This window comes from Vipera berus, assembly GCF_964194415.1.
Source record: "Vipera berus genome assembly, chromosome: 6".
NCBI lineage: Eukaryota > Metazoa > Chordata > Lepidosauria > Squamata > Viperidae > Vipera > Vipera berus.
In genome coordinates this window covers 69,510,809-69,527,547 of record NC_138208.1, presented here as the reverse complement: position 1 = coordinate 69,527,547, position 16,739 = coordinate 69,510,809, and the positions used below count along the sequence as shown (strand labels likewise).

General features: G+C 42.2%; 1 protein-coding gene across 1 annotated transcript in view; it reads right to left on the bottom strand.

Annotated features, from left to right (window-relative positions):
- NT5DC3 (5'-nucleotidase domain containing 3) overlaps positions 1 to 13,908 on the bottom strand; it is a 33,905-nt gene extending 19,997 nt beyond the window's left edge. Inside the window, exons 1-2 of the mRNA XM_081330611.1 lie at positions 13,668 to 13,908; positions 871 to 1,055 (exon numbers count right to left, since the gene is read on the bottom strand). Coding sequence (XP_081186737.1) covers positions 871 to 1,055; positions 13,668 to 13,719 — 237 coding nt within the window. The 5' untranslated portion in view covers positions 13,720 to 13,908. The remainder of the gene's footprint in view (positions 1 to 870; positions 1,056 to 13,667) is intronic.
- Between the last annotated feature and the right edge of the window lie 2,831 nt (positions 13,909 to 16,739).

Sequence of the window (16,739 nt, the reverse complement as noted above, 5' to 3'; positions counted from 1 at the left end):
AGGGTACAATGGTCCCCTTACACTTTTGCACAAAGAAACAACTGCTGCAGGTGGAGTTTTGACCTAGAGAACACAGGTTTGGGGAAAGAACTGTCCTGTCAACTGACATCATCCAGCTAAATGGCACAGGTGGTCCTCGACTTATGATTGTAATGAAGCCTGACCATTATAGTTATGACAACTGTAAAGCAAGTCATCATGTGACCAACTTCGGGAGTTTATTGTAATTTTGGTCACTAAATAATCACTCATAAGTTGAGGACTACCTGTACAGTGGAGTTAGAAATGAATTTCCCCACTCCTGAAAGATAACATAGCAATAATAATGCCTGTCCTCAAAGCTTTTGACAAACTATTCCCCCAAAATTCATGAATTTAGGCCTATTCAGATTCTAAGGCAACCTTAGCTCTAAGTTCAGTCCAGATGTGCAGGTATTAACTCTCAGAATTCACTTTGCAAGCATGGTCACTCCTGTGAATTCTGAAGTTGTGGTTTGCACATCTGGAGAGCACAACATTTGGGGAAGGATATCCTGTAAACTGATCAATCTTAAGGATGACATCATGATTACAGACTCTTCTAAGAATTTATTATTACATTTTTAATTCTGGATTATCTAAATTCATTCCAAAATACTGCATGTCATATGCCAAGAAAAAGCAATGAAGTAAACCTCTTGCCAATTTAAATTCTTGAATCCACTTGAAAAAAATCTATCCAAGTCTTGCAATGTAATTTATGTCAGTACAACACAGTTTTTTTCATATCCTTTTTATCCAGATTTCATTTCTTGCTGTTCAACTAACTTAATTAAGTATCTGAATTTCCAGAATATTATTGCACCACCCCATCCTGGTCTATCATCTTACCCGATGTTCATTGATCAAAAGGTCCCGGGCAGCATTAAAAATCAATGTATGCAAATGCTTGGAATAGAAGACCAAAGTGTAGTCATAATCAAAGCCGTAGATTTCTATGTCTGAAAGACTCATTTCATTGTTGGAAAATATGGCATCCGGATTCAGCAAATTACTCATGATTGATGGGACTAAGTCTATGGAAGAAAAAGACACACATAAACACTTGTTCAAGAATAAGCATTCATAATATATATTACAAAAGGAATGCATCTACATAAAAGCCACTTTAGCTAACATGAGGCTAATTCTAATCTGTTCAGTAGCTCGTTCAGACAGTAGTCACTAAGATTTTCCCAAAGGAAGACCAGGATATAAATATATAACAGGGAAACAAAAAAACAGGGCCACTGCAAGCTAAGCCATCTACATGGGCAATTTCATGGAATAAGCCAGATGGTGAAATTAACTCAGCGGTCAGGACGAAGTTATTGAACACCAAATCCATCTGTAATAAACAGACTAATCCACAACTGAAAATGAAAGTACACGGAGTCTATCACTGAAATGTGACTGGATGAAGTGATATTATCCCTCGCAGAGATCTGTCCTGCTGGGTTTCATGTTTTGTTCAATCCTGGTCCGAAGCCAGGGAAAACAAGCCAGAAGTGAGGTCTTAATTGAGATGCTGAACCAAAGGGACAAGCTGAGAGTACAATTATTTTACTGTCTTCCCAGTTAAATAATGGCACCCCTCACCATCACCTATGAGATTTCATAGTGGGGTTGGCTGTTTCAACCTCCCCTCTCTTTGTTCAGTAGAGCTCAGTGCCCACCATGAGTGTAGTGGGTTTGTTCCAGATCACCACTGACCCAACAAGTGACTGGCTGCACTTCTGATTTGTTCGCCTTGGGATAAATGTCCCATGATTTCATTCTTGGGAACGTTCCCCTCAATCCATTTTCATGAACAGATTGCTTCTTTAGGCTGATAGAGTTAACTGGAGCTTAGAGGCAACAGCTTCTCTTTGAAACACAAAAGGGTCTTTTTTTAGATACCCTTTGCCTGTTAAATGCTTATTGAATTGGTTTCCCCTTTGTATTTTAAAAGTGTATGTCTATATTTTTGCCTAGGACATCTCAGCAAGTGGTATGACCAAGGTGACTTTATCTTAGCTAAGGAGCTAAGCAGGGTTTGGCCTGGGTAGCACTTGAATGGGAGACCACCAGGAGATGTACAGTAAGAGCTTTATGCTATACCAAAAAGTTTTTTAAAAAGACATCCTAGAAAAATGCAATGGCAAACTACTTCCATAATATTGCCAATGAAACTATTGTGATAAGTCACCAGGAGTCACATTCTAAATCAGGGGTCTTCAAACTTGGCCCTTTTATGACTTGTGGACTTCAGCTCCCAGAATTCCTCAGCCAGCAATGCTGGCTGAGGAATTCTGGGAGCTGAAGTCCACAAGTCATAAAAGGGCCAAGTTTGAAGACCCCTGTTCTAAATAGTAGTTAAAATAAAATTCTTATTCAGGTAAAAAGCTAATCTTATTCATAAAATTATTATGAAGATGAAACTGGAAGCCAATTTAGGCTATCCTGAGCTCACTGGAGGAAATGCAAATATAAGAAATGAATTATTACATTAAATATAATGATGCTCGGTGGTTAAATTTGAAATTCATAAATCATTTGTTATGGATCGTAACAGACAACACTGAGACACTGGAGCACTAAATATAATTTGTTAAAGCTATGTTCACACACTTAAAGATTCAGACCCATGCACACCACAAATGCCACATGACAAAACAACGTGTGCTATTTTGTTGTATGATAAAAGTCAATTTTAACACCAATTGGACACATTGTTTGATATTTATGAGAGATTGAAAAACTGAAGAGATTTCCATCTTGGTCCCATCCAAAGCTCCCTTTAGAAACGTCAAAACAGAATATCAATAGAAAGTATGTAGAAGGAAGAACCAATAGGCAGTTGTTGGCCAAATGAAGCAGGAAAAATTCCCACTGATTTTACCAATGTGGGATATTCTACCTTTAATTTTTACTGAGCAGTTAAAAAGTTTCTGCAGCTTTTATTTAACATTTCCTTAAATTATATAATAGTTCTTTTCCATATTAACTTATATTTAAAATAAACATCTCATCTTTCTTACATTATTCATGGAGCTCCATGGAGCTCCGCGAGATGAAGCGTCGGAGACGGGGCCTAGAGAGCTGTTGGAGGTCCAGCCGATCCGAATCCGACCGGTTACGACTAAGGTCGTTTACGAGAACTTATCTCGCAGCGTTGAGGGTGGCTAGGTCTAACCACTTTGCCACCCTCATCGCGTCCGCAGATAATCGCCCGGCCGCCCTGTTTAGGGTAACTTGCTCTCTCCTTAATCAGGAGGTGAGGGAGGAACCCTTGCAGGGTCGAGCCGAGGAGTTTAGTCGATTTCTGTCGGACAAAATCGCTCGGATCCGGACCGGTTTGGACTCCGACTAGGCAGAGTCTGACGAAGAGGATACGGGCGGCCTTGTCGATTCAATCTGGGAAGAGTTCGATCCTGTGACTCCTGAAGAAGTGGACAAGATCATGGGGAAGCTGAGCTCCACCACGTGTTTATTGGACCCGTGCCCCTCCTGGCTGACTTATGCAGCCCGGGATGGGACACGAGGCTGGCTCCAGGCAGTGATTACTGCTTCTTTGAGTCAGGGTAGTTTTCCCGCTGCCTTGAAGGAGGTGGTGGTGAGACCCCTCCTCAAGAAGCCTGCCCTGGACCCAGCAATTTTAAACAACTATCGTCCGGTCTCCAACCTTCGCTTTTTGGCGAAGGTTGTTGAGAGCGTGGTGGCGCAGCAGCTCCCTTTGTTCTTGGATGAAGCTGACTACCTAGACCCGTACCAATCGGGTTTCAGGCCCGGGTACAGCACAGAGATGGCATTGGTCGCGCTGGTGAATGATCTCTGGCGGGCTCGGGACAGGGGTTGTTCCTCTGTCCTAGTCCTTTTAGACCTCTCAGCGGCTTTCGATACCATCGACCATGGTATCCTGCTGCGACGTCTCAGGGGGTTAGGAGTGGGAGGCACAGTTCTCCAGTGGTTCTCCTCTTACCTTCTGGGACGTTCGCAATCGGTGTTGGCAGGGGGGCAGAGATCGACCCTGAGACCTCTCATTTGTGGAGTTCCTCAGGGAACGGTTCTCTCGCCTCTCCTGTTCAACATCTATATGAAGCCGCTGGGTGAGATCATTCGTGGTTTTGGAGTTGGGTATCACCAATATGCTGATGATACCCAACTTTTTATTTTGACCCCAAACCACCCCAGTGATGCCCTCGACGTGATGTCCCGTTGCCTGGAGGCGGTCCAGGTCTGGATGGGGAGGAACAGACTTCGACTCAACCCTGCCAAGACTGAGTGGCTGTTCGTGCCGGCATCCCGGGAAATTCCGATTATTCCATCATTGGCCATGGGGGGTGAGCTATTACCCCCCGTAGATAGGGCCCGCAACTTGGGGGTCCTTCTAGACTCACAGCTCTCTTTGGAAGAGCATAATGGAGCTGTGACTAGGGGGGCCTTTGCCCAGGTTCGCCTGGTGCGCCAGTTGCGGCCCTATCTAGACCGGGATGCCTTGCGCACAGTCACTCATGCGCTCGTGACCTCTCGTCTAGACTACTGTAATGCTCTCTACATGGGGCTGCCCTTGAGGTCCACCCGGAGAATCCAACTGGTGCAGAATGCAGCCGCGCGAGTTGTCTTGGGAGTTTCCCGATACTCCCATGTTACACCTTTGCTCCACGAGCTGCATTGGCTACCGGTTGCTCTCCGGGTGGGGTTCAAGGTGTTAGTTATGACTTACAAAGCCCTTCATGGCATGGGGCCGGATTACCTACGGCAACACCTGCGGCCGGCGTCAACTTCCCTCCGTCCAGTGCGCTCCCACAGAGAGGGCCTCCTCAGGGTGCCGCCAATCAAAGAATGCCGATTGGTGACCCCCAGGGGGACAGCGTTCTCTGTGGGTGCGCCAGACCTTTGGAACCGCCTACTGGTTGAGCTCCGGATGGCCCCCGACCTTCGCTCCTTCCAGCGCGATCTCAAAACATTCTTTTTTGAACAAGCTGGCCTGGTCTGATGGGATGGGGTTGGGTTTTTAAAACTAGTTTTAACTTTAATATGTATTGATTTTATGGGCATGATGTTTAATGGTTTTTTAATTTTTGTATTCGATTTTTATTGTGTATTGCCCTGTTCACCGCCCTGAGTCCTTCGGGAGAAGGGCGGCATAGAAATCAAATTATTAAATTAAATTATTAAATTAAATTATATATTTATAAGTTACGTTACTACTTAAAGTAGATCGAAAAGCTAAATTAGACTGAGATATAAAGAATGCACATAAATAGGCAACAGCTTACCTATTTTATAACATTAAACAACATTGGATTTTATGGTTAGAAAAAATAAATCTATAATTCTTGGAGAACAATACATGCAGCAAAATGCGGCCAAATTGTTCAGCAAAGTTAGTATCAGGAAGCTACATTAAAAAGTTTTACTTTTGCCAACAATTGCAACAGCAACAAAAAAATCATGGCAGACTACCTCTCAGATTTAGACTGTCTGTTCTCTTCTGTTCAACTTTGTCATCTTTGTGGTTATCTTGACACCACATGAAGAACCTTTTGTTCATTGACCAACTTTTCAGTTCTCATTATTCTGACCTCAGTATTTTAATGTTTGAACTATTTGATTCTTGTCTTTTGCTGAACTTAATATTACATCTTGTTTTGTGTTTTGATTTTTGTAATTCCTTATATGTTTCCCAAAGCATTTAATGCAGCAGAAAAAATGTTAAAGAAAACTAAACTACTCCATGATTTGTAGCTCACTTTCTCACTTAAAATATACCAGCACTCAGCTTTCTGTCTTCTGTTTACAAAACCTGTAACTATCTTAGTAAGATAAAATTGCTGTATAAAAATCCTTACCTAATAAGGTAAATGAAAGAATGTATCCTGGAATACTCCTCAAATCCTGAAACTACGTAACATAATTTGGCTTCTTAACAAAATGCATTTAGTATCTGAAACAGGCATAATTTACCACAGCACCATGATGCATCTGTCCTATTTAAACAAAAGTATGAAAGCATACATGTGTGGGAAGTCAGCCCCCCTAGAGAAGGAAATATTAAAGAGGCAGAAAAGCATGCTCAGTTTTTCTTAATAGCCCCAAGTCTCCCTCCCCCAAGCAAAAACCAGCTCTGTAGAAATGCAGATATAAATGATCCAGGAAGGTTGGAAGCCCCCAGCTAGAAGACACCTAAAATCTACATACCCCACCCAAACTCTAAGACAGGACATAATAGGATTAACCCATAGATTCCAAAGGTGCACACTCAGATTCAGGTCAAAATACATGACACAGGAATTACAAAGTCTCAAAACAGGAACAGGAAACAAACTCAAGAGCCCCAGAGGGTATAAAAACCCACTCCCTACATGTGCTCTCTCTCTTTTCTTCCAGAGCCATCTTCCTGTCTGGCTCTCCTCTTCAATAAACTGCAACCTTCTTTCTAAAGCAGTCACCATGTTGTTTATTCCAGCTAGGACTGAACCATGATGAAGACTTTTCCTTCAACACATGAAATATACTTTCTGCAACTGGAGCCCAAAATCAAGAGAGAAAACCTAACCTAACATGCAGCAGCTGATTTGAAAAGCACTGTGAAAAATGTCAAACACCTTAACTCATATATTGTATTATATAATCTTATTTTAAGAGTACATTTAAAATGAAAATAATAATTAAAAATACAGTATTGTAAATTGATTTAGAATGAAAAAGGTCTTTAAGTTCAGCTTTCAATACATAGTATGAAGCAGCTTATCTTGAGAAACAAGTATATATTTGTACACACTAAACTATGGCTTGTTTTAACACTTCTTTGTTGAATTAGCTACTTCGATTCTTACTATCTGTTGAAGAAAGTTACATGAGTCTGGTTTGTAGTTCACTTTATTGGAATTCATTATGCTAAACCATGGCTTGTTTACTCATGATTTGTGAATAAATCAAATTGTCTGATTCACACTACGCACAAGTTCACAGGCCATACAATATGACAGAACAGAAAGAGAACATTATAGTTTCATACAATGTGTGAACCCCAGACTTGGGAATAAAATCACCCAGGAACATATTGCTAGTCCCTATAAATTTATCTAATTAGGAGGCTCTCATAACAGTGATCCATGCAACTATCACCATATGATTGGACTATAGCAATGGGCTGCCTTTGAAACCATAAATGAGTCACCATAATCAGATGGTAGCTATGCTCAGGCCCCTGCAAGTGGTTGTGTATAGCTTTCCAAGTCCAACTAAAACTCTAACCAATAGAGGCCTATACTGAGTGCCCTCAGAACTCTCCCTCCTCTGCCTATAATTGACTTGATCTACGTCTACTCCAACAAAATCCAGGAACACTTGTCCATTAGGGGGCAGGACCTCATAAGGTTTTTCTCTTGTGGTCCCCTATACCAGTGTTTTTCAACCACTGTTCCGCGGCACACTAGTGTGCCGCGAGATGTTGCCTGGTGTGCCGTGGGAAGAATTGAAAAAACACTGACCTAGGAGACAGCGGTGAGAGGAGGAGGAGGAGGAGGAGGAGGAGGAGGAGGAACAGCCACGGGCGGAGCGGCGCTGCAAGACTCTCTGGCGGGGAGCCTTGGCTAAGCTGACGGCCCTACTTTGCTGGAAGCAAAAGCCCGGGAAAAGAAGTGGGCTCAACCTCTCTAGGCACCAGGGCTCCACGGCAGCGTAGCTCCGCCCCCTTCTCTGGCTTCGGAGGGTCTCTTGCTGAAGAGAGAGAAGCTGGGGAGAGGCGACCGGCTTGCTTATCGGAAGAGGACGGACGGGCGGCCAGCCCGGCTCGCCTGAGCTGTCGCGTGGTTGGTTGCCTGCAATGTTCGAAAAAGCTCTTCTTCCCCAGCACGCGCCGCTTACTCCTTACTCCCCGCGCGGCTGAGGATGCGAGACTCCCGCCTGGTTGGCTGCCTGGTTGCTCGCCGCGACCCCTCGCCCCAGCCCGAAATAGAGGGATCTGACCGCTTCGCTCTTGGAGGCTTCGCTTGCGTCTGAAAAATTACATGGCTGATTTTTTTTAACCTGTCCTTTTGATACGTTGCATAATAAAATGTCCTTTGGACCAAAGCAATTAAAAACCTTTGGGGTTTCCCCCCCCCTCTGGAGTGAAGTGCTTTTGATGGTAAAGGTGAGAAAGAAAGAAAAAAGGAAGGGAAAAAAGGAGAAAGGGGGAAGGGGAAAAGGGAGGGAGAAAGAAAAAAAAGGAGAATAGAAAAGAAAGAGAGAGAGAGAGGAAGGGAGGAAGGAAAAAAAGCAGGAAGAAAAATTAAAAAGAAATGCAAGTAGCTTCCAGTTTCCACAACAAGTAGAAAGCAAGAAATTGAGAGAGGGAGGGAAAGAAAGTGGGAGAGAGAAAGGAAGGAAGGAAGATAAAGAAAGAAAAGAGAGGGAGGGAAGAGAGGGAAGGAAGGAAGAAAGAAAAGAAGGGAAAAAAGAAAATACAGAAAGATAAATTAAAAAGAAATGCAAGCTTTCCTTTTCCTTCACAGCAAAAACAAACAAACAAAAGCCCCAAAATAAAATAAAATAAAATAAAGAGGCTAATAATAATAATAATAATAATAATAATAATAATAAGAAGAAGAAGAAGAAGAAGAAGAAGAAGAAGAAGAAGAAGAAGTTGGAAGGGACCTTGGAGGTCATCTAGTCCAACCCCTTGAGAACACAGGCCATCCTCGACTTACGACCATTCGTGTAGCGACCGTGGGGAGGTCCAACGGTGTGGAAAACGGTGGAGTGCCTCGTGATTTTTTTCATGAAACAAGTGTGCCTTTGCCCAAAAAAGGTTGAAAAACACTGCCCTATACTGTATTGCTGAACCTCCTTTGTGAAGTTAGAGAAGGGTAATCTTCCAGAAGCTAGTAAAAAGAGCCTTTCCAGACAGCATTTGAAGACCAATGAGATCCATATTCCTCTAATGCTGTATTATTTCATTGTTGGCTTGGTTTTAACACAAACATCCTGTTATAAATTACTGGGTTCCAAGGCAGAACACTGTATAGTACAGTGATGGCAAACCTTTTAGAGACCGAGTGCCCAAACTGCAACCCAAAACCCACTTATGTATCGTCGGGTGCCGGGTGGGCATGGCCCATTGGGTGGGTGTGACCAATTGGATGGGCATAGCCCATTGGGTGGGCATGGCTGCAGTGGTAACGGCAGACTGGGTGGGACTAAAAAGTTCAATCAACCAATTCCAACTTTGTGAGATCTTTTTTTTCCTGCAAGAAGTTGAAATTGATTGATTGATTGAACTTTTTTTTTTTTGCACAAAGCAGCAGAGGCCTAAAGCGAAAAGGTTTTATAAAACCCAGCTGAAGGCCTAGGACTGGGGCAACGGCGCGTGTGCCCACAGAGAGGGCTCTGCGTGCCACCTGTGGCACGCGTGCCATAAGTTCACCACTACGGGTATAGTATATAAATGACAGAAATAAGTAAAACAATCCTCTTGAAATCTTGCAAGTTTATAGGCATTATCACATTTTGTAGAGCCCACTGTTTAAACTGTTACGTATTTTCTTTTGTCAAGAAAGACTTCTACTTTCAGAAAGAGATAATCTGTATCTTATAAACAGATTCAAAGATACTTATTGAATCATGGAGCTAAATAAAACTGGTTTCATTTTTGTAAATCAGCACTATACAGCTTATGCTTTTTAACACAAGTAAAAGAACAAGTAAAAGAACATCATTAAAAAGCTATCACACTCAAACTAGGCATATCATAATTTACTTGTCACATTTTGTATAAATCCTGGAAGAATTATCAGTATCACAAATTGAAATGTATGTGCAAATATTCATTCTCTGTTTGAATAATAATAACAACAGCTTTGCTGTCAAAGTAATTCACTGTGATAGAAAGCCCATGTCTCCGTCTTCTAGCATGTTCATGGTAGCAAAATAATTTCCCAGGTCTGAATCAAAATACCTTCATGCCATCCTGAATCATTCATTCGTTCGTTCGTTCATTATCTGACTTTTGTTTTTACAAATAACTCAAGATGACAAAACATCCAACACACTTTCCTTCAATTTTCCCTACAACAATTCTGTGAGGTGGGTTAGGCTAAGAGAGATTGACTGGCCCAAAGTCACCCAGCTAGCTTTCATGGCTAAGGTGGGACTTGAATTCACGGTCTCTTGCTTTCTAGCTTGGTGCCTTAACCACTAGACCAAAACTGGTTCCATGTACAAACCTTCTCCATATCCTATTGATCAGCAGCACAGTCATTTCTTTTGCTCTTGACATAAACATTTCAAAGAAACCCCAAAAGCAAACTGGTTCACAATCATCTGTTTGGAAGATTAGTATACCTTATGTTTCCTCTATTTTCAAATGGTCTATCACCTCCAACAATGCTTTTACTATGTTCCAATGTTATTTTAAAAAAAACAATATCCAAGAAGCATAGTTCTCTTAAAAGGGGGAAAGAAAGAGAAAAAGATAACATACCAAGAATGGACTTTTCAGATTTATTTGACTGTATTAGATAAAAGGATTGTTAATGTTTTGAAAGAACTGTTGGTAAGCTCCAGAGTTTTGCAAGCTAGAATTTTAAGGAGTGGATTAAATATGACCTTCTGAATGTTCTTAAAGTGCAACTGTCACCAACACCAGCTAGCAAGTCCAGCAACATCTGTTGCATTAAGTAGTAACTTGCATCTCAATCCTCAAATCATTTGAATCCTCTCTTAATCTTCTTCCACTTCTAAATAGGATAGATTTGACAGGTCTATCTCCAAAGACCAGAAAGGTACTTCATGTTACATCCAACTAATATGTTGGTCATCAGAGTACAAGCTGTCAGAAAAGATATATACTAGGGCTGTATTTCCAGGAGGGTCACTATCACAATGCACTGCACTTACTATATCTATTCATTGCAACCAAGTCCATGTCTGAGATGCTGAAGATATATTTTATAAAAATATATCAAATTACTCATTTGACTTCTTCAAAAACTTTATTTAACCTCTTCGTTCAGAGAGTGGAGTTATACAAGAGCAATGTATCTCCTGAGTAGGAGAACTTACAAGAGGCTTCAGCCTCTTTTCCTAAGATTTCCTATGTGCGCATGGAATGTACTAGCAATAGGATTGTAGGGAAGATTGTAAGTGGCAGACAACAGCTGAACACCTTGCAAAATTATGTGAAATTGGCAACTGCACAAAATGGGATAGTGTACATTTCATCCAAAATAAAGTCTTCAGAAATAAAGCAATATAAACATTACAACTAACAGATTCTCTATTTGTCTAAACAGGTATCTTAATTCTAGCAGAGATGATTTGTTAGAAATGTGTGGTAATGTGGATGCAACACACATTCATCACTTTCAGCCTACAAACCTTTCTATTCCAATCACCCAAACCTTCATAAAACCCATGTTAATTAATACTTATTGATTGTAATAGTTCTCCTAGAAACTGAAAACTGTGGATTGCAGTCTGCCACTCCCACCAGTTGTGCATGCCAAAATAGCTTAATGAAGCAAACCAGACAGGAGATGACTCAATCTACTTTAATAGTCTTGTTTTGTAAATCCTCACCTGATAGCAGTTACTAATTTAAACTGAATTTCACATGAAGGGAGATACTACTGGTCTCCTCCATTTCTGTGATGAGCTATAAGAATTGCATAGGTCTAGAATCAGAATGATATGAAACAAAGTCCAGTTAATTACATGATTAATTGGATAAACTATTCACTTAGACCAGGGGTAGGCTACCTTGGCTCTTCTATGACTCATGGACTTCAACTCCCAGAATTCCTGAGCCAGCTGGCTCAGGAATTCTGGGAGTTGAAGTCCACGAGTCATAAAAGAGCCAAGGTTGCCTACCCCTGACTTAGACCAACATTTCTCACAGGGCTGTTGCTTTTCAGATAAAATAAGAGGTGGCCCTTCCAGAGGACAGGCAGGAGGGACAATAATAAATAAATTTTGCTGATTGGAATAGTCACCACTCTAATAACACCTGTAAAATTTATTTCATTTTTGGTGCAAGCTTAGAAAATCAATGCATGAAACTACCAACAACCTGGAAATTTGAACCACAATGTTTTATTTGAAAATTTCTGTATAAATTAGAATTCTAGGCAATACAATAAAAACAGGGGGCAAAACCCACACAAAGCATAAGATACAAACTTAATAATAGTCACCGAACAATCATATTAGGGCCCAAAATTTATTGGAATAAGCGATTTTCCTCTTTCCTAAATAAAAAGAACTTTCCCCTGGGGAAAAGTATGCCAGAATGCAAGAGGCATTACCAACCACGGCCCATTGATTTCTTGGGTGGGTAGAATGGATGAAATAATTCTCAACAGCCACTCCTTTGATAATCTATACAAGATGGGCAGAATAAGCTTTGGGAGAGTGATTCCTGGCATGTCCCAACACACCCTGTAACAGTGTTTCCCAACCTTGGGAACTTTAAGACTTGTGGACTTCAACTCCCATCTGGCTGGGGAATTCTGGGAGTTGAAGTCCACAAGTCTTAAAGTTCCCAAGGTTGGGAAACACTGCCTTATAAAGTAGCATTTTGAATAGAGCTCAGACTCTTACTGCTATCAACTGCAGCAACCTAAGCATAGAAGGAATTCTGCAATGGCAGTAACATTTCCTGACAATTTCTTTACATTTCAAAAAGAGAAAGGGCCCATATAAAAATCTTACCCACATCTCTGTTCTTAAAAAAGTATTCCCTCCTTTTTGATTATTTTTTATTCCCAGTACTTCTTATTCAAAATGTCTCTGATTTAATTATTCTCTTCCTGGTGGCAGAGCTTTGTTTGGTTCTCTGGTCATCTGCTTGCAGTCCTCCTACCTGAGGTTCCTAACAATCCTCACTTGTGTATGAGGCAGAAGCAAATTAAAACTATTACAACTGGAGAGATTCCGATTGGATATTCCCATTTTATTTAAAAATAAACACTGAAACAATTTATGTTGCAGCCTAGAATTAAGTATCCAGGGGTTTTACCATATTTTCCTCCCAGATTTCTTGAAGTAATACCCACAGGCAGGGGGATCCACTAAGGACTTACTATGGGTTTCCCAAGTCCATTTCCTTATACATTATCCAGAGATCAAGAGCACACCATTCTTCTATCGGTACATCCCAACGTCATAAAAACATTCCAGTTTGTTTTTTTTTTATTGATAGAGGGCTCTGCGTTTGTATGTATAGGCATCCTCGCCCGACTACCTACAAATCTACTACCTGGTTTATCACCTGCTCAACACGCAGATCTAAGCTCAAACCATTGCAGGGCGACAAAACTGCGCCCCGGTGACCTTGGCCAAGGAGATCGTTCCCCCCCCCATTGAAATTTGAAGCGCATCACCTCGCACCGTCGAATAAGATTTATGTATTTTTTTTCTTAACGCTTGGAGTCCGCCAAAATGAAGAGGAACAAAAGAGGGAAGTGAGACGAAGGGAGGAGGAGGAGGAGGAGGAGGTCAAGCCCCCTTTCTGAGATCCTTGAGGGGCAGCGAGGGAAGCCAAGAAGCTTCGTTTTCAAAAAAGCACAAAGCCGCCCGGAGCGAAAACGTGCAACAGGCACCGCGCCGAGAAGACACAGACACACATCCCACCCCGCGCGGGCAGCCTTCTCTCCCCGCCCCAGACCCCGGATCTCTCTCACCTTTCGTGACTCTTTTGGCCTCGTTGTAGCTTTTCCACAGGTAGTTTTTCATATCCGGTGGCGGAGCGGAGGAAGGCTGCCGGTGCTGCTGCGGAGACAGCGTGCAGTAAGCCTTCGCTTTTAAGCCGCCGCCGCCAAGAGAAAGCTCGGCGGAGAGGTCGGGAAAAGGGACCGCAACCCCTGCCGCAACAGTCCTGCCCACGTTGTCTCTCCCTGCTGCTCGGAGAAGGACCCTGAAGGGACACGCAGCCGCAGCCGCAGCCGCCACCGCCATGACCAGCGCCACAGCCTCCACCAGCGCCTTCCAGCAAGGAACGTGGGCGAGCCGCGCGCCGGGAGTTCTTGCTCTCCACGCTTGCGAGCGCCGCCGCCTGAAGTCACTTCCTCAAACCCCGCCTCCTCCGGCTGGTCTGGTTGGCTCAGGGGTCTTCAAACTTGGCCCTTTTATGACTTGTGGACTTCAACTCCCAGAATTCCTCAGCCAGCAAAGCTGGTTGAAGTCCACAAGTCATAAAAGGGCCAAGTTTGAAGACCCCTGGGTTGGCTGAAGACAAGCCAGGGGTCGGGACGCCGCGGGAGCTCCTCCTCCTCCCCCCCACCACCACCCTTCCCCCGAGCGCGGAGATGTCTTCTGCTTTTGCCTGCGGGCCCCCTGACATCGCCTTTACTCCGCCGGTGAACGGTCTCTCTCTCTCTCTCTCTCTCTCTCTCTCTCTCTCTCTCTCTCTCTCTCTCTCTCTCATCTTTGCTCGAAAAAGGAAGAATTGCATGGGTCTCTCTCTGGCTCATGGTGGGAGGCAGAGGCTCGGGCATCATACTGGAGGCGAAGGGAGGAACTTCACAGCCTCACATCTGGATGGATTGCCTCTCAGGGGGCTGAAGCAACTTGCTGTTGGTTGGGCCAAGCCTCCTTTGGTTACTTTTGAAGTGTCTGTTATCTTTGTAAAAGGGGGGGCGGGGGGGGGGGCGGGGAATAGGATGCAGAGGATTAGAGAACAGTCAGACTGACTGTTTACACCTGGAAAGATTTTTGAACAGATCGTAAAATGATTGTCTTGTAAGCTACTTTGAAAGCAACTGACTCAACCGTGAGCTAAATTAGACAGTGATCAGATTCTGTAAAAAAAGAGATTGTGTTGGAAAAGGCATGGAAATCTGGAATCATCTAACACACTACCCCTAAATCAAAATACTGTATCACATTACAGAATAGCTTAGTAGTATCTACTGAGCAATAATACAAAGTGTCACATGCAAATGGTTGATGAACAAACATGAGAAGGATAAAATGTATTTAAGTTTGTAGCATGAACAGCTGCATAGGCCAAAGCACAGGGGTGCAATTACAGGAGAATAAGATGATCGTACAATCCACTTCAGATTCCATTTTATGGTGGAATGTGCCTCTTTATAGCGACTATTCAGTTGCAATGAAAAAAGTTAACTTTGGGACCAATCCTTGCATTTAAACCATAAATCTGTACAGCAAAAGAAAGCTGAGGTAAGATTATAAGCACAGTTGTGATGGCAGGATCCAATCCCAGTCGGTCACTGGGACCAGGAATTTATCCTTCCAACCTTTCAGGCTGGTGTGGAGCCCATCCTCAGGTAACTTGTCTCTCTCCAGAATGTGTGCATTGCACTTTTCTATGGGTTGTATTTATATGGTGGGTGGTTGTGTGTGGTTTTTAGTTTTAATTGGGGTGATTGATTTTTTATTTTATTTTTTTTAATTCCATTTATATCCCGCCCTTCTCCGAAGACTCAGGGCGGCTTACAAGCTTAGCAGTAGCCTTCATTCTATGTATATGCCTGCTTATTAGGGCTTTCACACACACCCCAAGCGGCATTATTGGCTATTAAAAACTAAAACCCACACACAATCAGACACCACATGTAGAACAGCTCGTTGCACACATTCTAGAAAGAGAGAAGTTCCTGAGGATGGGCTCCTGCATGAGTCTGAAAGCTTGGAAGAATAAACCTCTGGTCCTGATGACCGACTCAGATTGGTTCCTGCAACATTACCCCGAGACATGCATATTTGCCTTCATTTGACAGTTATGATTTCATTTAGTGATCACTTTGCTTAATGATCAAGTCGCTGGTGCCTACTGCAGTCATTAAATCAGCACTCCCTGTATATTTACACAGGTATGAAAGAGTGCAGGTTTTGAAATGAAACAACTGTGTAGTAATTACCCCTGTTTAGGTGTACTTAGAAAGTTAAACTCAAAAATAAGAATGACCAACTATGATCACCAAAGAAGAGAGAATAGAATTGTAAAATTGCACAACAATTAAGCAATCATGTTTATATTGATGAAACTGTTCTACACTGCTACGCTGTAGGACATAAACCTATTAAAATAAAATAAGGTGTAACTAATGCTAAACACTACAATTTGGATGGCCCAATGCACTGGCACATGGGCAGATACACAAAACAACATTGTACAAGAGGTGGGATACCACCTGTGGTCTGAAAGCGGTAAGGTATACTTAAACAATATTGTATCTAACAACATGGGACAACAACTTCATTGTAGCCCCTTTATTGCCAGAGCAGAAACTAGGCCCTCAGCTAATTTCTATTAATACTAAATTATATTACCAATATTGTTAGACACCCTGTTTTATGGTTATATACACAGAGTCATGGTTTTGTTCATTACAGTAGAATATATTTTAAAGAAAGATCTATCTCAGAAGGTGCTTTATTATTAGTCATGTATAATTTAGATTTAGATTTATTAACTTATGCGATACTAGGGGCATCTGCAGGGGGATATAAAAGTCAAGGTAGTGACCATGACTGCTCCTTTTTTTCTGCAATACATAAAGGGGTGGGGTGTTAATGACATTGATGTCATTGTGACTTTTTTAAAACCACATTTCAGAGATTTGCCCTTGCTTGCTTCCAAGGTCATTTGGCTGCCTTTGTGGCTAAGATGGGATGAGAATTCATGATTCTCCCTCTTTTTAGCTTGATGCCTTAACCAGTACACCAAACTGACTCGCATCAGTATATTGCTATCACAATACTGTCATTAGCACATAATGGCAATATAT